Raw genomic sequence first — 24,604 nt, 5'->3', positions numbered from 1 at the left:
TGCAAGGAAAAAAAACTTTACAGTTGTTCAAGCTCCAACATTCACAGTGGCCATTCCAGTAAAAATGGAGCTATTTATATCTTCACTGGCATGATCCAATTGTTACTATTTCAAACTTGTGAGCACTACAAGAAAATGAAAATATTTTAGACCATGATCTGGAGACATAAATTAAATATCTTGATAAATTAAGAAAAGATTTTAAAGCATGTTTAGAAGACTTGGGGAATATGCTTGCTCCAGAATGGTTTGCTATTCCACTTGATGCAAAAATAGATAATGAAGATAGTGAACCTGGCTTAGAAATGAACTAACTGAAATATTTGCAGATCTCGAAGCTTAAGCATTGCTTAAAAATAAGAACCTCATGGAATTTTGGTGCAATAACAATACTGCTAACAAAAAATATTGCAAGCTCAGAGCAGAAGTCGAACCTGTCTTACTTGCATTCCCAACTTTATTTGTGGTTGTAGTTGGTTTTAGCTACACAAACAGAATTTTGACGAAACAGGGGAACAAACAGAACTTGGAAAACGTGGTGATCTGCAATTAAAACTTACCAATTTTCAACTGAATATCAATAATCTTGCTGATTCTCTTCAGATACATCCACCCGCTAATATAAATTACTTCAATACAAAGGTATGTTAACATTTTGAAGTATACAGTAGTAAAAAAAAAGACAGTAAGAGGCTTCTTCATTCAGTATAACTTAATTTCCAAATATAATTGTGGGTTTTACATATTACAGCGTGTATGGTTTAAGAACTATAGGCAAATTTCCATCTATACATTATTTTACTATTTTTTTTTTAAAGATTATAACAACGCTGGAGAATATCTTCTCTCTCTGTTAAACTTATTGGGTGGATTTTGTAAGGTATGGAAATTATAAGTTCTTTTGTTGGATTGTTATGCTGGTCTCCTTATTGCTTAACATCAGAAATGCAAATAAATTATTTAATGTTTTTGTTGAATAATTAATCTGGAGGTTGTAACATCAGAAATAAAAAAAATGTTTTTGTTAAATACTTAATATGGGGTTGATAAGAAGGCAAATATTCTATGAAGGGGTCGACGGGATAAAAAGTTTGGGGAACTGTGATCTAAACTCAACAACAAAACACTTTCTTGTGCATCAAAGGTCTGATAGCATTACCAGGAAACACATTTTTGCAATCTCTCCATGTATCTTATTAAAAATTTATTGTCATAAATAAAAGCAAAATGAAATCACAGCTCCCCTCTTTCAGAACACACAGCCAGTTGTATCTCTATACACTGAACAGTTTGCTAGTGTGAGCAGGTTGAATGAAATACAAGATTACATGTTTGCTCACAGTGCAGGATGTAGTAATTATGCTCCGCCCCTCTATGTGCTCCTGCTGAAGTGTCAATCCTAAAGTAATTCTGTACAGAGGATAAATGTGTTCAAACTCTCCGAAACATCCATTATGGTAAAAAATACATAAAAATTTACTTGTCACAATGATGGTTCCGCACATCCCTCTTAAAATACACACAGAGTACTGACAAATTCTTAGCTAGAAATGCAGAATACCTTTTGCAGTGGAAATGTATATCAATGCAACTTTAAATTGTAGTTGTTCCTTCTAAGGAACACACACACACACACACACACACACACACACACACACACTATCTCTCTCTCTCTCTCTCTCTCTCTCTCTCTCTGCAGTCTCTGGCAACTAAAGCCACACTCTGACTTCACTTGCCAGAGACTGCAGAGAGAGAGAGAGAGAGAGAGAGAGAGAGAGAGAGAGAGAGAGAGAGAGAGAGAGGGTGTGTGTGTGTGTGTGTGTGTGTGTGTGTGTGTGTGTGTGTGTGTGTGTGTGTGTTCTATTTTTGATGGACACCATACTGGCCGAAACCTTATTTAAGACAATCTTTTTATTGTGCCGATCTGCGACTCAGCATCTCCACTATATAGTGAGAAGCAACTTTTCTTCTCTGTATATGTTCAATATCCCTGTTAGTCCTACCTTATATTGGTCGCACACACCTGAGCAATATTCTAGAACTCCATTGCACTGGAAGAGCCCCAATTCACCAAAGAGAAGGCTTGAATATCAAAATCAGGGTGTACCCGCAGACAAGGAAAACAAATTCGCAGATTTTTCCCGGACTTTCCGGTCAAAAATACACTTTCTCTCAGATGAAACACACTTTTTCCGTGTAATTAATTGACAGTATATTTTTCCTCGGAACTGTAAAACTTATCAATCCTTTGAATGGTTACATTTTTATACACAGGCGTAGAATTTCCCAGCACTTTAGGAAACTAAACTCAGGGAAGAAAACTCTTTCTGGAAAGATTTTTGATGTTCAGCAACATGTACGCTGCATATTTTCGTATTACGAAAGTATAAATCTGTATTCCACCAAACACAGCATGTCACTTTTCGAACCATTGTTATTGAGATTGCGAAGTGCTTTTGTAAGATAGTCATAGCTCATGTCACGTGATGTAGTCCGCTAATAGCAATATCACTGTTCAGTAGCGTGGATACACAAACAGGAAAAGTTAATGTTTTAAATTATATCAATATAATAGAAGGAAACATTCCACGTGGGAAAAATTATATATAAAAACAAAGATGAGGTGACTTACCGAACGAAAGCGCTGGCAGGTCGATAGACACACAAACAAACACAAACACATACATACACACAAAATTCTTGTGTATGTATGTGTTTGTTTGTGTGTCTATCGACCTGCCAGCGCTTTCATTCGGTAAGTCACCTCATCTTTGTTTTTATATATAATGTTTTAAATTAATATACATAGTGTTGCTACAAGAAAAGCAAAACTTTCACACATAATATTGGTCTCTAAGGTTAATAAGCTGCAAGAGAAGCTAAGCTTTCACATGTAATGTTGATATTTTTTGTGCGAGTTACACTTTAAGATATATCACACAAATGTGCCAGCAAAATTTTTAGCCGAGTCCAGTGACTTGTCCTCAAACTTTTCCACAAATAAATTAGCTACCACAGAGAAGAGAGAGCTTCCCGTAGTACTACATCAATTTGCTCATAATAACGACATGAATGTCTGATCTTCTGGGCTCGAAATACTTCTAAAATGGCTCGTCATCAAACGCTCTGTGATTTAAGAAAAATCATCATACATTCTCACACATAGTTCAACTTACGTAAAAGGAAATTTACTTTGAAAGTAGCGCATTGCAAAACACCATTCGCAATATTTTCCCACGACCTGTTAGAAATAGGTTCATTTCAAAAGTCATCGGAGAGCGCCAGATAACAGGCGTCACTGTGCTTTGGCAGCTGCTATGATGCAGGAAGCCTGTATGTTTGCTACATGTAAAACATTAAAAGATCTTACATTATGTCATAAAAGAAAAGAGAGATCAGAGGATACTCCAATAGCATTGGAATTTCGCTTTTCAGTGTGGGTTTCGGGATGTAAATTTTCTTGGAGTACCAGTACTGTATTAACTCATTTTTGATTCTTCATTATGGCATAATGCCGTATGTGCTAGAAGGTGAAAACACGCACTTGAAATGCAGCGAGCAGTTGAAATTAGCCAATAGTGTGGAACGAAACACTTTGTTTCAAACACATTGATTGCCTCGGTGTAAAAGATCAATAAAAACGAAATTTCTTTGGCAAACCGACAAAAATAACTTCATTGTTCTACAAGGCGATTAATGCATGGCTGTCAGAAAAGTGGAAATAAAATAAAATCTGAAACTATGTACGTTAGCCTTCCATAACTATGTGGATGTATTTTAATTCACTTGATAGTGCCCAGCCACAGAAATCCATTTTGTTTTCATTTGACGTGAGAGCAGTAAACGAAGAAGAAACAGCAAAATCACTAAATGTAAACACGGGTCACGTGGAGACTATACACTTCCCCAGTATTACTCGTTGTCAGACTGCTCTGGGCATCAGCCTTGAATCTACAATATTTCCGAACCGGGAAAATACTCAGATAGTGGCTACCCCCGCGCCCTCCCCTCCCAGCCCCCCTCCCTCGAGCATTTGAGACAACGTCAAATATTTTTTAAAAAATCGAATTTTCAAAAATATGTTCATTTTGTAGCGCACATCTTTCTGAAGAGTCTGATACATAAAACATATATGTTCAAGGAAATGTAAGACATGTTATTTGGTCTGAAGTGTGCCCAAGTGCAGTGCCACCGCTCGTCAGACAGCATTCTTCTATCACATGTCACCGTATTTCGCTCCGTGGAATTGAAAAGTGTATATCTTTTACTGGATGTCATCAAACTATATTCAGGACAGTGGAAATTAAAATGTTCTGTGGTGCCTCTCCTGCTCCCAGTCGCCCGGTTTGACATCCTGCCCCTCTTTTTCTTTTCTTACTATAAAAAAAAATTATATATATAAAGAAACAAAGATGATGTGACTTACCGAACGAAAGCGCTGGCAGGTCAATAGACACACAAACAAACACAAACATACACACAAAATTCTAGCTTTCGCAACAAACGGTTGCTTAGTCAGGAAAAAGGGAAGGAGAGGGCAAGACGAAAGGAAGTGGGTTTTAAGGGAGAGGGGAAGGAGTCATTCCAATCCCGGGAGCGGAAAGACTTACCTTAGGGGGAAAAAAGAGACTGAGTGTGTCTATGGAATGCAGGGTTGTGTAGTGCTGGAATGGCAACAGGGAAGGGGCTGGATGGACAGGATAATGACTAATGAAGTTTGAGGTCAGGAGGGTTACGTTAACGTAGGACACATTTCAAGGGGAGTTCCCACCGGTGCAACTCACAAAAGCTGGTGTTGTTGGGAAGGATCCAGATGGCATAGGCTGTGAAGGAGCCACTGAAATGCAGAACGTTGTATTGGGCAGCGAGCTTAGCAACAGGGTGATCCAGCTGTTTCTTGGCCAGTTTGTTGGTGGCCATTCATGCAGACAGACAGATCGTTAGTTGACATGTCCACGCTTGTAGATCACGTGACTGGTTTCACATGTAGCCCTGCCTTTGATGGGATAGGCGATGTATGTGACCGTACTGGAGTAGATGGTGATGGGATGATGTATGGGGCAGGTCTTGCATCTTGGTCTATTACAGGGATATGAGCCACAAGGCAAAGTGTTGAGAGCAGGTGTTGTGTAGGGATGGATGAGGATATTGCGTAGGTTTGGTGGACACCAGAATACGAACGTGGTAGGGGTGGGAAGGATAGTGGGTTGGACATTTCACATTTCAGGGCACGATGAGAGGTGGTACCGAGCCACCATGACAGGAATACTCCTCTGTGGCCAGATGGTGGGACTGTGGGAGGTGGTGAGTGGCTGGGAAGATAAGGCATGGGATATCTGTTTTTGTTCAAGATTGGAAGGGTAATTACGGTCTGCAAAGACCTCGATGAGACCATCAATAAATTTTCAGAGGCTGTGAGGAAGGGACTTCTTGGTACGGAGTGGGTGGCAGCTGTCGAAGTGGAGGTACTGCTGATGGTTGGCAGGTCTGACATGGACAAAGGTTACTGGTATAGCCATCTTTGAGGTGGAGGTCAACATCAAGGAAGGTGGCTTGCTGGGTAGAGTAGGATCAGGTTAAGCGAATGAGGGAGAAGGTGTTGATGTCCTGGAGGAGTGTAGATAGGGTGTCCTCAACCTCAATCCTGATCACAAAAGATGACGGCAATGAATCTGAACCAGGTGATGAGTTTGGAATTCCCAATGTTTAAGAAGAATTCCTCTAGATGTCCCATGAATAGGATTGCATAGAATGGTGACATGTGGGTGCCCATAGCCACACCCTGGATTTGTTTGTAGATAATGCCTTCAAAGGAGACGTAATTGTGGGCGAGGTGAATACAAAGGACATTGTTGATTTGGAATCCGTCGGGCATAGGGAAAGGTAGTGTCCAATTGTGGTGAGGCTATGGGCACTAGAGATATTAGTGTAAAGGGAGGTGGCATCACTAGTGAAAAGCAGGGTACTGTGTGGTAAAGGAACAGGAAACTGTGGAGAGTGGGTGGAGGAAATGGTTAGTATCTTTTATATATAAGGGGTACGTTGTGGGCAATAGGCTGAATGGGTCGGTCCATGAGAGCAGAGATTCTCTCAGTGGGGGTACAGTAACCGGCCACAATGGGGCGTATTGGGTGGTTGGGTTTATGGATTTTACAAAGCATGTAGAATGTAGGTGTACTGGGAGTGGTAGGGATGAGAGAGATATGGACTCTGGGGACAGGTTCTGGGATGGGCCTATGAATTTTGGGAGAGACTGGAGATCCTGCTGGATTTATGGAATGGGGCCACTGTGGCAGGGTTTGTAGGTGGATGAATGTGACAGCTGATGGAATCCTTCTGGCAGATAATTCTTGCAGTTCAAAACAACAGTGGTTGTGCCTTTGTCAGCACGTAGGATTATAAGGTCAGGATTGCAGTTTTTCTGCAGATGTAAAGCTAGTTTGCATGTTGAAGGATTTGGGGAATGATGGTGAGGCAAGGTTTGAGGTTAGGAAATTCTGATAAGTTAATAGGGTGATTTGGGGGCAGTGGGGGTGGATCACGGTTGGATGAAGGAGTAAACTCAGTCAGGCAGGTTTTAACATTGGTCTTTGGCTGAGTCTGATTGGCAGGGTCAGCAGTGAAAAATGTTTCCACAGTAGGGACCAGAAGAAGGAGAGAAGGTCTTTAACATGTAGCAGGACTTTGAATTTCGCCGCGCTACACTCGTTCCCTCAGATAAAAATTATACCGGTGCAGCGGTATGAGTGCTCAACGGCAGAGAAAATACTAAAATTGTAACTTTTTTTGTTTTTCTATCTGTTTCTTTATTCGTCTCTTGAGAGCGGAAGCTTAATGCAGACGTGATCTGATGAAAACGTAAAAAACTTATTAGCTAGTCTCGATCTGATTTTAATGTGTAGACATATTGTGGAAGTTATGAAATTCGGACGATGGAAGTAGCCAAGTAAATAAAATTGCATTCAGTATCAAGATGATTTTCATTTGTATAAATTAGTGATTCCTGGACGATTGCAAGATTTCGGAGCAGACTTTTCACACAGAAATGAAGTAGGAGATTTTTGAATACCTGGACGCCGCATGAAAGAAGACATTTAACCTGGTAAAGGATGAACTCTTATCTATGCCATTTCCCCCTGTCAGTTACATTTTGTTATTCTCTGTTCTTTCTCAATAATTTTTGTAGTGGAAATTGGTTTAACTTTTGCTCAAAAACGCCAGAAGGACCACCCCAACAATAGCTTTTACGAATCACGAAGTCCGATAGCTTTTCTGTAATACGAAGCCCGATTTGCTTTTCATTCTTTCCCTTTTTCACGGTCATTTACGATTTTAAAACCCCCTTTTTATTCACCATTTCTTCCCACATTTTCAACCTTTTCTTTTTCTTTTCTTCTCATTTTCTTTTGTATTAACCAATACAAACAAGTCCTGCTCGACCGAATTTGGTAATAGGGAAAAAGGTGAGGCCTTTGGAAAGGACTTATACTACTCATCGTGCCCTGAAATGAGAAATGTCCTACCCACTATTCTTCCCACCCCTCCCACAGCAGTATTCCGGCACCCACCGAACCTAAGCAATATCCTCGTCCATCCCTACACAACCACTGTTCCCAACCCCTTGCCTCATGGCTCATATATCAGTAAATGACTAGATGCATTACCTGACCATATTTTTTGCATTGCACAGGTGGGAACTCTCCTTGCAATATGTCCTACCTTAACGTAACCCTCCTGGCCTCAAACTTCGCTAGTCGTCGTCCTACCCATCCAACTCCTTCCTTGTTCCCATTCTCTGCTACCCCTCCTCCCCCTGTTTAATCTCCTGACTGGACCTAGCTGCCCTACCCTCTCTCCATGTCATCCCTGCAAGCCCCCACTTGCAGCACTTTACCATCCCCAGCCTCCTCCTCACCCCACCCAGTTGCCTCTCCCATCATGTGCTGCTGCTGCTGCTCGCAGTCTGGCTTCAGCTGCCAGAGACTGTGCTCATGTGTGTGCGAGTTGCATCTGCATGTGTGTGTGTGTGTGTGTGTGTGTGTGTGTCGTTTATTTTCGACAAAAGCCTTGGTCAAAAGCTCCATTTCCGACAGTCTGCATGTTGTGCCAATCTGCAACTCAGAATCTCCACTATATGGAAGTAGCAACTATCCTTTTCATAAAATTAGAAGTAACTCATTATTATGATAGAACATAATTACAACAGTGACAATCTGCAAATAATTGCTTAAAACAATAATGCTCATAAAACAAATTCAATTTCTTCATGTGATATGACAGAGAAGACAATTCAAAACAAAATTCAGCAGGATTTTGAACTGTCATGGGGGATCCTCTAAATTCCCTGATCTTTATCAGGTGTATTTCAGTACGTTGATAGGCCTTGGGGAGGAGAATAGATTATGTAATAATGATTGCAGCTTGATTATGATGTTTCTGAAGAAGAGATCGACATTATAGTCATTCAACAGAACTGGATCTGAAAATCATCTCTAAGAAATTCTTCCAACATTGAAAGCCATAAACCCTGTGACGAAGCAGGCTGGGATAATTTTACTTCCCATCTTGTTTTTCCATCTGCCTCCTGAAAATTCATTTTGTTCTTAACTAATGACCATTAACATACGTGAGTACAATCTGCGTTTTGATAAAAGAGACAGGTTGGCCCTCAGTTTTAAAGAATATAACACCAGATCTAATTTTGTCCTTAGTTTTACATAAGTAATTGATTTTCTAATTTATTTTGACTATTCCTCATTAGTATCTTTCATTATAGGATGGAATCAGTTATTGTTTTGTGACTTAAATTTTATTGTTGACATATAAACAAATATAAGTTCTGTACTAATTATAAACATTAAGAGGAACAACTAACAGTATTCTTAAAGGATCTATTTGGTTCTATTCGAATACATGTTAGCAAAGCTAGCTCTTAATTAATTCTGAAGTAATTAACAGTTTTGTCCAAAGTATTGTTTGCATAATTATATTTGTTAATTTCGTGACTTTAAAAAATAATTTGACTTATTTTTCGATGTATTCAGTTAATGTAATGAGTTAAGTTTTAACTGTAATTTCTGTAAATTAAACTTCGAACAATGTGTAGTTTCAGCAACTACTATTGTGAAGATATATAAGGGCCCGGTTTTTGGTCCTGAGACAGTCAGTCCATGGCCGAGTTTCAGATGAGAAAACTGTGTCGATTAGAACAACAACAAAGTTGCATCTTAACCGTGGAATAAGCGTTAAACAATTAGGCCATGTGTAAAAGCGGTGATAGTGTCTGCTCCATACATACCTGATTATTCCTTAAGAACTGTGGACTTTGTGGTTAGGTTTTACTGCTCATAGATGTTCAACAGTAAACTATCGTAGCAGTATGTGGATGTTCACCAGCAAACTATTAATGATGCTTATGAAAAGTTAAACAACAGTGCACTGGCCATATTAAATGTGTGTATGGGGGTTGTGAAAAGTGAAAGTAAACGACTGTGGAACGCAAATGTGCACCTGTCGGCTTCATCATTTCCAGTAGACAGTACTGCACTTCCACCTCTTATTTTTTCAGCCAGTACGTCAACACCGAGGATAATCCACGAAGAAATAAAGCAGGGCGAACATCGCCACAACCCCCACAGCTGTACCTGTGCCGCCGAGCCTTTTGGAATTACCAGATGAACAAGTTCCCTGTCGTTAACTACGATACTCTAAACAGTCCTTTCGCATTGAGCACGGCAAACATCTAACAATAATGCAGGTATTTCTCACTCACTGGGAAAGAAAAATCTTTCAAATATCTTTCAATCTGGTCACACACTTGTTTACTAGATTTTGATGTTGTCACAAGCACATTTGGGGCCTCAAAAAGAGATTCTCGGTCGAAACTCACCATTCGTTTCTGTAAAACCTGCGGAAAGGTGGGTGGTCAGTGTGAAAAAAACTGTTTCGATCATCGTACCCCAGGACAAGAAACACCTGGTGATCTCAAAGGACTCAATGGAATGTATATGACCTCCGAAGTTGGAAGAACGTTGTGAGAAGATTTGCAAATCTAATACCGTTGACTGATTATGATGTCAATCTTCACTTGAGAAACAATTAATCAAGCTGAAGTCGCTAGTGTGTAATCAATACTCTTTGCTAAAGTTTATCAATGGACTGAAATACACCTGATACAAATAAGGATGTTTCGAAGATCACTCATGAGAATTTGAAGTCCTGCTGAATTTTGTTTCACATTGTCTTCTCCATCGTGTGCAAGGGGGTACGCTATATATTTTGAAACGGTTTAATCCTCTTCAAAATATTCTATATTACAACTAATACTTTTGTCCCACCGGTGCTTTCATTGTTTGAAACATTTTTTGTAATCATCTTTAGAAATGGCAACCAGCTGCCCCCCCCCCCCCTTCAATGTTGTCAAATCAATGTCCTTTCAAGCCCCTTTTCATGTGTGGAAATTAGAATAAGTTACAAGGAGCCAGGTCAGACAAATAAGGTGCGTGGGGCAGCAGAACCATGCCATTTTTAGCCAAAAACTGTCTAATGGAGATGGCTGTGTGTGCAGGTGCGTTTTCATGGTGAAAGAACCAGTATCCTGTCTGCCACAAATCAGGTCTTTTTTGACTAACACTATTGCACAATCTTCCATAAAAATAAAAGTTTGATCGACAGTCTCATCTTGGGCAACAAACTCTGCATGAACTACACCATTATGCATAAAAAAATCAAAAAGCAAAATGGCACTGTTTTTATGTTGATCAATCAACATGTTGTCAGTTTTAAATCAAGCAAATCTCCCATACCCTTGGGTTTTTCCCACAGTGTCATCTTGGTAATCTGTTTGCAGTATTAAAACAGTTTCAGCAGCATTTTTACCAAGTAGGAAAAACACAAAAAACGAAACAAGAACAAACCAGCACTAGCAAAAACAATCACAGAACAAGCAAGGTCAACAATACAGGTGGCACTGAACTGTCAATGAGTTGCGCTACACACACCCAGCGGCAGAAATGCGTACTACACAAGCTCCGCCCATGGCAATGTAATTCTGGCTTTTTTCCCTCCTACATTACATGAAGAAATTTTATGTGCATGGCGTAAAATAACATTATGTTTTAAGAATTTCTTTACAGACTGTCATTGGGGTAATTATTTTTTATCACGATAAATAGTTACTTATTATGTGTGAAACGGTAAACTGAAAAACAAAAATACCATAAATGTAAAACATAAAACAACAATTAAGACCTAAAACAAATATAAGTAAAATAAATATTTAGAATAGTAATGAATGTTAGACATTTCAATTAGGTATGCTAAAAATACTCTGACAGCACATTATGTACAGCTTGTTTCCCAAAACTGGTATTTCAGAAACCAGATTTATTATGCAGGGATGTTTGTGGCTTGAAAGGTTCCTTGATGTATGTCGTAACAAAATTTTCCATTTTTCAAAATTACCATATTTACTCGAATCTAAGCCGCACTTTTTTTCCAGTTTTTGTAATCCAAAAAACCGCCTGCGGCTTAGAATCGAATGCAAAGCAAGCGGAAGTTCTGAAAAATGTTGGTAGGTGCCGCCACAGCTAACTTCTGCCGTCAAATATATGTAGTGCTACACAGGCATGCTTTGTAGGCACAAAGATAAATACTGGCGCCAAAACCTCTGCGTCAGTAAATAATATTTTTTTTTTTTTTTAAAAAAGGTGGAAGACGAGCTTTTTTTCTCCGCCCCGATTTTCGACCACTGCATTTTCATACATTATTCAACAAAGTAAATACAAATTCCGTATTGTTCATCTTCGAATGTAGCAGAATTTTAATGTAATACGAAAATCCGACTGGCAAGACTGTTTGGGATGTTTGTCAATATGGCCAACTCTACAATCTGAATTTTTTCCTACCTGTGAGAAGAGATGGTTGCTAATAGGAACCTGATGAAATGTGAATCACATGGGGTTTTCTCTTCACTATAAGAATAATACGAATATAAACATTTTGCCATGTATTCTTTCGTGTTTGCTGCTATCTCATTTAAATCCTATCTGCCTAATAAACTACGAAACTAGAGTGAGACAACAGCAAACGCGGAAGAATATACGTATCGTTTCATGTTTATATTCGTATTATTCTTATGCCTAATAGTGACACAGTCAGAAATGAAGTACGGCAACTGACTAGATTTTTAAATCTAAGGTGACTCTAATTTCAGTGCAGAATTTGATGTACTAAAGAAGCAACCGCAAAGATTTTCAAACGGAGAAAAGTTTTCGACTAACTCTCGTTCAGAACTATGTTCGATCATACGCAGTCTATTATTTGGTTCTTGTTGATCATTATCAAAGAAAGCAGCAGTGTAAGTAACAACAAATAGCAGTCTCTTGCCGTTGTTTCGGTTATGAGACAATTCCTCTCTTTTTTATTATTGTAAGCGGCGGTAGCGCGCACAAAAGCAAGCCATGGTGCGAGCGGCGACAGGCCGTAAACACGAACTATCAGAATGCGACAAACAATGCATGACGCAGTACAGTAATGCATTTTCAGCTTAGAGTGACGTAAACACCTATAACAAAGAAAAGCAAAATAAGCAATCGATTCAAACCAGACGAAGCGCGTGAAAAAGGAAGGGTACCCGTATAAATACGGATGGAGCGCCTGACGCATAGCAATGGCTACCTGATAAAGCTTAACTGCTAAGCTTACGACTCGAACCAAACTACTGTAGCTGCATCGTCATTCATTCGATCAAAATTGTGTCTCATATTACAATGGACCAACTTTGTTTCGATTTGGAGGTGCGGCCTAAAACTTTTTTCTCCCCTTGAATTTCGAGTCTCAGATTTCAGGTGCGGCTTAGATTCGAGAATTTTTTTTCCCTTTATTTCGAGTCTCATTTTTCAGGTGCGGCTTAGATTCGAGTGCGGCTTAGAGTCGAGTAAATACGGTAATTAATGGTGGTGAGGTATTTTGCAAAATTTTAAATTCTTACGAATTTCGCTTACACAGTTTTTAAGAACAGTAATTACTGATCAACTTTCACATAGATTTTTTTATCATCATTTCAAAGATATTCCCTCTAAACCTAAAATGCTCAATTACCATTTGTGGCGTGTTTCACCCCTTAAAGGTGAAATTGGGCACCAACATAAAAATTTGCACTGAGTAGTGATTAAAATTCTTCTGGGTATTATGCCGCGTCATTGCTAAAAACTAACGACAATAATAAACTAAAACCGACATTTCGGCCGAATTGCAACGGCCTTCCTCAGGGCACGACTGGTTTTGCATGGGGATAGGTGCTTCTATTTGTTACAGACTATTGATGTCTGACATCACTGTTGTAAAACTTTTAATTGGCCCTCTAATATGACTGGCTAGTCATGACATAAGGGAAGATGGAAGGAAAGAGTCTATTCGTGGATGTCCATGTCATCAACGATTGGTAGCTGTCTGCCAATCAGCGTTCAGAGTTCGGCAAGTTTTCCTCCTGGTGTGCGCGGAAGTGGACTGACAGTTGCTCTACAGTTGTTTGTGCAGATACGTCCGTGTCCCGTGTAGCTTCTGCCCCGTGACCGCTCGCAGACCGTTGGACTGGGATGGCCGGTAGCCAGGATGCCAGGAGTTTGTAGCCATCTTCTCTGCTGATGTTGTCAGGCTGCTTAATAATCTCGACTGCCTCCTGTATTTTGCGTTCTCACTGTGGACAACCTATTAGGTTCCAGGAAGCCCGAGTACTGGAGAAAGAATCATGGATGCGAGAACGCAAAATACGGGAGGCGATCGAAATTATTAAGCAGCCTGACAACATCAACAGAGAAGATGGCTACAAACTCCCGGCGCCATGGCTGCCGGCCATCCCAGTCCAACGGGCCGCGAGCGGTTGCGGGGCAGAAGCTACACGGAACATGGACGTATCTGCAAAAACAGCTGTAGAGCAACTGTCAGTCCACTTCCACGCACACCAGGAGGAAAACTTGCCGACCAGAAGCCGAATGCTGATTGGCGGACAGCTACCAATCTTTGACAACATGGAAAGCCATGAATAGGCTTTTTCTTTCCATCTTCCCTTACGTCATGACTAGCCAATAATATTAGAGGGCCAATTAAAAGTTTTACAAGTCTTCAGGTCCAGACACTATACTGATTAGGTTCCTTTCAGATTACACTGATACAATATCTCCCTACTTAGCAATCATATACAACCGCTCACTCACCGACAGATCTGTACCTACAGACTGCAAAATTGCGCAGGTTGCACCAGTGTTTAAGAAGGGTAGTAGGAGTAATCCATCGAACTACAGACCTATATCACTGACGTCGGTTTGCAGTAGGGTTTTGGAGCATATACTGTATTCAAACATTATGAATCACCTCGAAGGGAATGATCTATTGATACGTAATCAGCATGGTTTCAGAAAACATCGTTCTTGTGCAACACGGCTAGCTCTTTATTCGCACGAAGTAATGGCCGCTATCGACAGGGGATCTCAGGTTGATTCCGTGTTTCTGGATTTCCGGAAGGCTTTTGACACCGTTCCTCACAAGCGACTTCTAATCAAGCTGCGGGCCTATGGGGTATCGTCTCAGTTGTGCGACTGGATTCGTGATTTCCTGTCAGGAAGGTCGCAGTTCGTAGTAATAGACGGCAAATCATCGAGTAAAACTGAAGTGATATCAGGTGTTTCCCAGGGAAGTGTCCTGGGACCTCTGCTGTTCCTGATGTATATAAATGACCTGGGTGACAATCTGAGCAGTTCTCTTAGGTTGTTCGCAGATGATGCTGTGATTTACCGTCTAGTAAGGTCATCCGAAGACCAGTATCAGTTGCAAAGCGATTTAGAAAAGATTGCTGTATGGTGTGGCAGGTGGCAGTTGACGCTAAATAACGAAAAGTGTGAGGTGATCCACATGAGTTCCAAAAGAAATCCGTTGGAATTCGATTACTTGATAAACAGTACAATTCTCAAGGCTGTCAATTCAACTAAGTACCTGGGTGTAAAAATTACCACATAGATAATATTGTGGGGAAGGCGAACCAAAGGTTGCGTTTCATTGGCAGGACACTTAGAAAATGCAACGAATCCAATAAAGAGACAGATTACACTACACTCGTTTGTCCTCTGTTAGAATATTGCTGCGCGGTGTGGGATGCTTACCACGTGGGATTGACGGAGGACATTGAAAAAGTGCGAAAAAGGGCAGCTCGTTTTGTATTATCACGTAATATGAGAGAGTGTACCAGATATGATACGCGAGTTGGGATGGAAGTCATTAAAGCAAAGACTTTTTCGGCGCGGTGAGATCTATTTACGAAATTTCAGTCACCAACTTTCTCTTCCGAACGTGAAAATATTTTGTTGAGCCCAACCTACATAGGTAGGAATGATCATCAAAATAAAATAATAGAAATCAGAGCTCGAACAGAAAGGTTTAGGTGTCCATTTTTCCCGCGCGCTTTCCGAGGGTGGAATGGTAAGGAGATAGTAAGATTGTGGTTCGATGAACCCTATGCCAAGCACTTAAATGTGAATTGCAGAGTAATCATGTAGATGTAGACGTCAGACATCGATAGTCTGTAATAAATAGAAGCACCTATCCCCATGCAAAACCAGTTGTGCCCTGAGGAAGGCCATTGCAATTCGGCCGAAACATTGGTTTTAGTTTATTATTGTTGTTAGATTTTAGCAATGACACAGGATTATACCCAGAAGAATTTAATCACTATTACACTGGTCGCAGAAGCCTATGTTCTTATATCATGTGCTGCACTGTTTTGTCCCCTCCACACACCCACCATGTCTCTTCAAGATCATTTATTGACACTTGGGAATGTTCCCTTGTAAGACACAGACCACCCTCACAACATATTATAAAATAATAAATAATATTCAAAGTTATCAAAGGATATAAAGATTATATAAACACTTCAACTTACTTTTTGAATCATCTGATGTTTTAAGCACATCATTTTCATCATTTTCAGCTGGCTTTAAATTTACTGTTTTACCCTTTCCCTGGAAAAATACAGTTACAAGCATTAAAGCAGTATTTTTGACAGGTTATTTTCAGCAGCTTTAGTTAAAAACGGAAGGAACTTACATCAGGGGAACTTTTATGGATCTCTTGTAGCTTGGCATTCGAGAGTACTGAAAAACTCTGGATTGTTTTTCCTGCTGCAACCCAAGAATTGCGAACACTTTCTTTCATCTTGCACCATTTTTGATACAATTTCCATGAATTAAGATTTTCTTTGCTATCTTCTGGTCTTTGTTGTGCAACTACTGCACTCTTCCAAAGCAAAAATGCCCATACCTGTGGCTTTGTTTCCTAGTACAAAAAATAATAATAAAGTTAATGCTTAAATCCTTGAATTTATTCATGAAAAAAAATTAAAAAGTAGCAACAAATGGATAAAAATATTGCTGTGATAATGTTGATTGTGGATACATCATTTAGAAGACATCCAGCAACATCAGCACTTGCAGAATTCAAAATAAAAAAAGCAAAAACTATAAATTACAAGGAGACATCAATTAACGGTCTGTTTCACTGCTGAAGTTTTTAATGTGAAATTCTAAAATACTGAATCTATGAAGATGCGGGTAGAGTACAGGATGTTAAAAAATAAACACAGACAAGAACAAAAATTTCTCACAGAAATAGCATAGAAAGCAATGGTGATTAAAGGGGCAGTTAAATAAAAAATTGAGTTACATAACGAAGTTTGACGGAGTGCACATCTGAAAAAAAAAAGACAATTGCAGAGCAATGAGAATGATGGCAATTATGAACAATTGTGATCAAATTTAACACAACCAAAGAACATTTGTGGTGTACCATCAAATCTGAGCTACATCAGCATCAAGAGTGATTAATCTCCATTAGCTGTTGCAGCAAAGGCAAAAAAACATGTACAGCTGGCACTGATTTGACCTTGAGGTTCTGTTCAGCTATTATGATCCAAAACCAATACTCTTTGTCAGTATCAAATGTATGAATGAAACTCACTGTCTATAATAGCAAGAGGAGTTATTGTTCTTTCTCCTTCTTGTGCCTGTTCTTGTTCCTTCAATAGGGTAGGCATTGAGGCAGTCTTAGTGGTAGTTGGTGGCAAGATGTGCTTCTTGACGTTACCACTCCCAGTGGGACAGAATCTGCGTACCCAAATGTCTGCACCTGAGGTAAATCTATGACCCAGTATAAACATGTGTTCCTAAATGTTTGTGTAGTGTATATCTCAGGAAGGATAAGTGTACCAGCCCACTATTTACCTAACCTGGTATGGGAAATCACCAAAAAACCACAACCAAGTTGGCCAGCTCACCAGCCATCATCATTAATCTGCAAGGTGGATTCGATTCAAGGCAGGTTCGCCTCCCCATGTCCTGGGAGTGGCACTTTAACTAGCTTGGCTTTCCAGGCATGTCACCATAATAGCAAGTGGTGTTAGTGACGTAAACATATTTATGATTGTCGACGCACCTTTATCACAAATAGCGATTGTTACTTATGTAGCACTCAGGTCAACATGATGGACATGTCATTACTGCCTAATATTAATACCTTTAACAGGTATTTCTGCCATTGGCTTGTTTTCCATATAGCTCACATGTGAAACCATATCAGAGTGTTAAGTAGGTTGCTCTGTTCCCGTAGTGTAATACCACACTAAGTGATCTAGTGGTCTTAGGTAGTTCGGATTTATACAGTGTATCTAAGTGACCAGCATGAATTTCTCTCAAGTTTCAGCTCTTTCTGTAACTCTGTGTATGAACTATAGTTGTTTGCATAAGGGTCACTTTCTCCAGAATTGGAAACCAACAAAAAAATCCCCATGATTGGGAAGCCATATGTTATGACCAAACAGAGCTAAGGGCCTGCTACTTGTATACTGACACAACTTTTTGTTTAGAATACAGAAATAACATAAATGAGGATGAGAAAGCTGTGTCAGGGTCAAATTATATTTTCAAACTCATTCAAAAAATTTTGTTATGACAATTCTCCCTATTTTAACAAGAAATAGCCAGTGAGTGAAAGGAACTACTCACTACCTACTGTTAAAAAAGGAGAATATTTAATGTGACAGTACTTTTTTGCAATTTTGTTCAAAGTTCACTGCTCTGTGATCTTCATTTACATAATATCTGAAAATGAGCGAGTGAGAGAAAGAGAGCAGGAGGAGGAGGAGGAGGAGGAAGAAGAAGAAGAAGAAGAAGTAAGGAAGTAAGTAAGTAAGTAAGTAGGTAAGTTGTTAAGATGGTTAAGTTGCAGGAACAATGGATTTAGGATTTTTTGCGTGTTTCCACTTCCAAAGCAAGTGGCTCTTGTGAAAACAATTCTACTACCTACACTACATTACAGATGGTGCTGAAACCTGGTCAAAGTTCATGCATCTCCTTTAGATACATTCTGCAATAATTTCATGAAACCTGAAGATGGTCGAAGTTGGGAATATCTTCTAGATGGGTCACTTGATTCAGAATGACTAATGTGTTATTAGTTCATTTGCGACTACACATCACAATGAACATTTCACTATGTGATGCTGCGATAAAAACCACTGTAAATTATTCCAACAGTGTGGATCCATTTGAAGTTTAGAAAGCAAGGATGAGGTACCGACAAAAGTCAAGCTATGAGGCCATGTCCCGAGTTGAACCATTATAACTCGGTTGATATGTGCTTTTTGGTCAGTTTAAATGAGGGAGAAGGGACCAAACTGCCTGCTCATTGGTCTCTTGTTCCCATTAAAACAATTCCACAAGGGAAAGAATAAAACAATAAAACAAACGAGACGTACCGCACATTACTGGGGGGAGGGGGGAAACAAACAACAAGAACAACAGAAGGGCAACAACCACTACAATGGACAAAATAGGACAAGAAAACCACAGAGATATGCACGACACAATTAGAAGGGATTAAAACAAGAGAGCAGACGACTGTGGCTGGCTGATCATGAGAATAAAAAATGATAAACCAGCCACTCTGCGACACATTAAAACCTCCAGCCTAAAAGCACTAGGCTAGAGAACACAGAGGGATGAGGGACATGCGCTAAAACTTAGATATATTGACAAAAATCCACCCTCACATATAAAATGAAAAACTAAATCAGCCGATGATGCGTTGTCGGTAAAAATTTACAGTAATGAGTCTGGTAGCTGAAGATATGTCACAGGGCAACCAAAGCATGACAGCACAACAGAATATGGGCCACTGTCAACCGGGCACCGCACCGACACCGAGGAGGGTGTTCACAGTGCATGACACAGCCGTGGGTCACCCAAGTACGGGCAATGCGGAGCTGGCAGAGAGCCACAGAGTCCCGGCGAGAGGCCCGCATGGAGGTTTTCCACACATTCATAGTCTCCCTAATGGCATACAGTTTGTTCAATTTGTTATGTGGACTGAGGTTATGCCATTCCATTTCCCAAAGCTGAAAAACCTTGTGCAGTAATATTGAACGCGGCTCAGTTTCAGAGATGTCAATCTCCAAAAGCGGTTTCTGTGTAGCTAGTTTGCCCAGCCAGTCAGCAGCTCATTGCCTGGAATGCTGTGTCCTGGGGTCCAGACAAACACCACTGAACGACTGGGCCGTTCCAGGCATAGACGGACTCCTGGACGGTCGCTACCAAAGGATGGCACAGGTACCACTGGTCAATAGCTTGTAGGCTGCTCAAGGAGTCACTACAGATAAGAAATGACTTTCCAGAGCATGAACGGATGTATTCAAGAGCACAAGATATAGCCACCAGCTCTGCAGTGAAAACACTGTAGCCATCTGGCAAGGAGTGCTGTTCAATATAACCTCTGTGAACTTAGGTGAAGCTTATGTGACCATCAGCCACTGAGCCATTGGTGTAAACAACTTCAGAGCCCCAGGACACGTCAAGAATCGAGAGGAAGTGACAACGGAGAGCCACGGGAGGAAATGAGTCCTTAGGGCAATGCGGAAGGTCCAGACGAAGCTGTGGCTGAGGTATACACCATGGAGGCATATGCGAATGGACCCCGAGGGGAGGTGGTAAAGGGAAGTAATCTACTTCACACAGAAGGCATCGGGTGCGAATTGCGATCGTAAGCACTGACCTGGGCTGCCAATGTGGGAGATTAACCGCCGTGGTTGGAAAAAGGAGACGGTAACTGGAATGCTCAGGAGAGCTACGAATGTGCGTGATGTAACTGGCAAGCAGTTGTGCACGTCTAACCTGCAATGGAAGGACTCCAGCCTCCACCAGTACGCTCTACATCGGACTCGTCCTAAAAGTTCCCGTCGCTAGTCAAACTCCACAGTGGCGCACTGGGTGTAGCAACCACAACGTTGAGGGTGCCACTGAACCCTAAACCAGACTCCCGTAGTCAAGTCGGCACTGAACAAGGGCTCTGTAGAGTTGCAGCAGTGTAGAGCTATCTGCAGCCCAGTTGGAGTTGCTCAGGCAGCGGAGGTCATTGAGGTGCTGCCAGCACTTATGCTTAACCGGATGAAGGTGAGGAAGCCCAGTCAATCGGGCTTAGAAAATCAGTCCTAAGAATCAATATGTCTCCACTACAGTGAGTGGATCATCATCAAGGTAAAGTTCTGGTTCCGGATGAGTGGTATGACGCTGACAGAAGTGCATGGCACACGATTTTGTGGCTGAAAACTGGAAGCTGTGGGCTAGAGCCCATGGCTGTGCCTTGTCGATGGCTCCCTGTAGGTACCACTCAGCAACAACAGAACTGGAGGAGCAGTAGGAAATGCAAAAGTCACCTACATACAGAGAAAATGAGACGGATGGCCCCACAGCTGCTGCTAGACCGTTAACGGCCATTAAAAATAGCGATACACTCAATACAGAATGTTACGGGACCCCATTCTCAATATGGGGGGAACTATGGGAGGCACCAACTTGGACACGAAAGTACGGAGTGAAAGGAAATTTTGGATAAAAATAGGAGCAGGCCTAGGAGACCCCACTCAATGCGGCAAGGATATGATGTCGTCAGGTCGTGTCATAAGCTTTTTGTAAATCAAGAAAGATGACAACCACGTGTTGGCATCTGGAAAAGGCTGTTAGACTCGAGGAATACTACATTATCAGCGGTAGAGCGACCCTGGTGAAACTGCCCTGGCATGGAGCCAGTAAGCCACATGACACTAAGAGCTAACACAACCACCGACTCACCATACGTTCTAGCTGCTTACAAGGAATGTTGGTGAGGCTGATGGGCCACAACAAGTGGGTTTTTACCAGATCTCAGCACAGGAATGATGATGCTCTCCCGCAATTGAGACAGGAATACGCGATCGCTCCAGATCAGGTTGAAGATAACGAAGATGTGCTGCTTGTAGTCTGACAAGACATGTTTAATCATCTGAGTGTGGATCAGATCTGGCCCGGCCCAGGAATTGTGTCAGGGCGATGAGGAGCTCCCACTCAGTAAACGGAGCATTATACAGTTCACAGTGGCGTGTAGTGAATGAGAGGAGTTTCCCTTCCTTCCGCTGTTTCAGGGTACGAAAGGCTGGGAGGGGGGGATAATTTTCCGATGCAGAGGCCCAAGCACAGTGCGCAGCAAAGTGCTCGGCAAGTGCATTTGCATCGGTAGATAACAGTCCATTTACATGAATGCCAGGGAGACATGTCAGTATCTGATATCCAAAGACATGTCTGATCTTCATCCAGACTTATGAAGGCGACATATGGTACCCAATGGTTGAGACATACCTCTCCCAACACTCCTGTTTCCATCTTTTTATAAGTTGGTGAATGGGGCATGGAGCCTTTTAAAAGCTATTAGGTGCTCCAGGGAAGGGTGCCGTTACGCCACTGTAGAGCCCGCCTATGCTCTTTAATAGCCTCAGCGATTTCCGGCAACCACCAAGGTACTGTCTTCGATGCGGGCACCATAAGGATCTAGGGATCGCCTTTTCCGCCGCAGAAATGATCATTCTAATGACCAGTTCAATGACCACATTGATGTTATCATGTGGGGGAGATTCAACAATGACGGCAGAGGTGAAAGTTTCCCAGTCTGCCTTGTTTAAAGCCCATCTGGGTAGGCATCCGGGGGAATGACGTCAGTGGAGTGACAGGAAGGTGTAGAAGTTGTCACTACCACACAAGTCATCTTGCGCTCTCCAGTGGACATATGGGACAAGTCCTGAACTGCAAAGTGTTAAATCAATGGCCCAGTTAGCACTATGAGCCACACTGAAATGTATGGGGGGCCCCAGTATTTACGAGGCGGCAGAGGTTGAGTTGAGACAGTAAATTTTCGACATCTCTATACAGTGGCCAGTAAGCGTGGTGCCACCCCACAAGGGGTTATGAGCATTAAAATCTCCCACACATAGGAAAGGTTTAGGGAGCTAAAGAATCAGTGCAGTCAGTATGTTCAGAGGTACTGCACCATCTGGGAGAAGATACATTGCAGACAATTATTCCCCGTGTCGTCCTTATCCTGACAGCCGCAGCTTCGCAAGGAGTTTGAAGGGGCACAGGTTCACCACATACTGAGTTCAGGACATAAACACAAACTCCACGTGACTCACTATTATATTCACTACGGTTCTTGTAATATCCCCTATCGCCACAGAGGGCAGGGGTCTGCATCGCCAGGAACCAGGTTTCCTGGAGGGCAATGCAAAAAGCAGATGTCATACCAGAAACAGTTGTCGTAGCTCAGCCAGGTGGTGGAAAAAACCGCGGCAATACCACTGGAGGATGACGTCATCGTGAGGCTGGGAAGGCATGAAGCAATAAAGGAGGCAGTTTACACCTCAGGGTCATCTGCTGCCACCGACTGAGTACCAGAGCATTCTATATCCATTGTGTCCAAGGGTCCGGCGAGATCTAGGCCCTCAGCAAACACCAGAATATCCACCTCATCCTCAGAAGCAGAACTTGTAAGTAGTGGTGGTATGGGTGCTACCGCAATTTCCTTGTTCTTGGGGGGTCTTCCTTCTTAGATTTCTCTCGCGGCTCCTTGGGTTACTCTGAATGGGAGGGCTTCACTTATTCAGCCTTCTGGACTGAGGACCATCTTAAAGCCCTACAACCAGCTGCTTTTGGGCACTTCATCCACCGGCAGGTGTCCTCTTTCCCTCTGGTAGGAAACTGGGAAGGAAGGGACACAAGTGACCCCTTCCTAGTGAGAGTAACCAAAGAAGACGGGCACTTCTCTGGCTGAGAAGTGGGGACTGATGTTCCCAATGGTTGGAGGGGCACTGCTACTGAAGTAGGTGGTGCGAGAGCAACAGGTATAGGAGTGCCCCCTACCATCAAGGGGGTGGGTGTAGTCTTGTGGCCCAGAGGGCCAACTGTCAATGGCAGAATGGATGGAGCTGGAACCGTTGTTGTAGTGGCAGCATTGGACGATGTCATGCGCACAGTATGTTCAAATTTCCTCTTAGCCTCAGTGTACGTCAGTCGGTTCACGATTTTCCTTCCTTTCTGTAGAATCCGGCAGACCAGCGAACATGGGGAATGTTTCTTGTCACAGTTGACATAGATGAGAAGCGAGGCGCATGAAGTATTGGGATGTGATGATGCTGGAATACATATGCCCGAACTTCCGGCACTTAAAGCACCAGATCCTGAGAGGGATACATGGCTTTACATCACAGTGGTATACCATCACCTAGACTGTCTCAAGTAATGTATCACCCTCGAAGGCCAAGGTGAAGGCACCAGTGGCTGCCTGATTATCCTTTGGGCCCCTATGGACGCACCAGACGAAATAAACACCTTGTCACTCTAAGTTGGCACGTAGCTCGTCATCTGAATGCAAAAGAAGGTCCCTGTGGAATATAATACCCTAGATCATATTTAAGCTCTTATGGGGCTTGATGGAAACAGAAACATCCCCCAGCTTGTCACAGGCAAGTAATACCTGTTCTGGGCAGAGGATGATGTTTTTATCAAGACTGACCCAGATTGCATTTCGGACAATCCCTCCATCTCCCCAATCTTGTCCTCTAAATTCTCCACAAAAAACTGAGGCTTCATCGACATGAAGGATTCCCCATCAGCTCTCATACGTACGAGGTACTGAGGCAAATAAGGTTTGATACCATCCTTAGCCTGGTGTTCCTCCCATGGTGTGACCAGGGAGGGGAACGATTTGGTATCATACCTCTTCGCATTAAAGTTAGACCTCGACTACTTAGAGATTGCTGGTGTGGGACCACCAGCAAGAGATGGCCTGTTGTCCGCCCTGATGCCGTCCACTCCGACCAAAGGCCCTCCCCACGGGCACCACCCAGCCTCAGCAAAGGCCACCTGGCAGGATGGCCATTGCCAAGAGTCCCGATGCCCCAGGGAGACGGGCGTCTACTCCTTGGCATACATGGGGAGTTAAAGGCGTAGGCATCAGCAGTCAGGGGGCTACAACCAATAGGGTACACGGCAGCCCTACCACAACAGACTGGCTACCGTGCTGGATATGAGGTGCAAAGAAGTACATGGTCATCATATGTGTAGAAAACAACACTGCACAGAGGATGGAGGAAAACACACCCAGTAACGTGTCATTGCCCAACTGCTGGAGAATGAGCGGAATTGCAAAGCCACGACGATAACAAATGCTGAAGGTCTCAGTGCACAATGGACAC

The 24,604-nt window shown here is 42.0% G+C and overlaps 1 protein-coding gene across 3 annotated transcripts in view; it reads right to left on the bottom strand.

Moving 5' to 3' along the window:
* Window positions 1-24,604, bottom strand: part of LOC124789961 — a 101,252-nt gene that overhangs the window by 71,813 nt on the left and 4,835 nt on the right. For all 3 annotated transcript variants that reach the window (XM_047257497.1, XM_047257495.1, XM_047257496.1), the window contains 2 exons: window positions 16,102-16,329; window positions 15,938-16,016 (listed from right to left, as the gene is read on the bottom strand). In XM_047257497.1, the coding sequence (XP_047113453.1) occupies window positions 15,938-16,016; window positions 16,102-16,329 (307 nt within the window). The remainder of the gene's footprint in view (window positions 1-15,937; window positions 16,017-16,101; window positions 16,330-24,604) is intronic.

This window comes from Schistocerca piceifrons, chromosome 3 (genome assembly GCF_021461385.2).
Source record: "Schistocerca piceifrons isolate TAMUIC-IGC-003096 chromosome 3, iqSchPice1.1, whole genome shotgun sequence".
Classification (NCBI taxonomy): Eukaryota; Metazoa; Arthropoda; class Insecta; order Orthoptera; family Acrididae; genus Schistocerca; species Schistocerca piceifrons.
The sequence above is the reverse complement of the archived record's forward strand: the minus strand, read 5'-3'. Positions and strand labels throughout refer to the sequence as shown.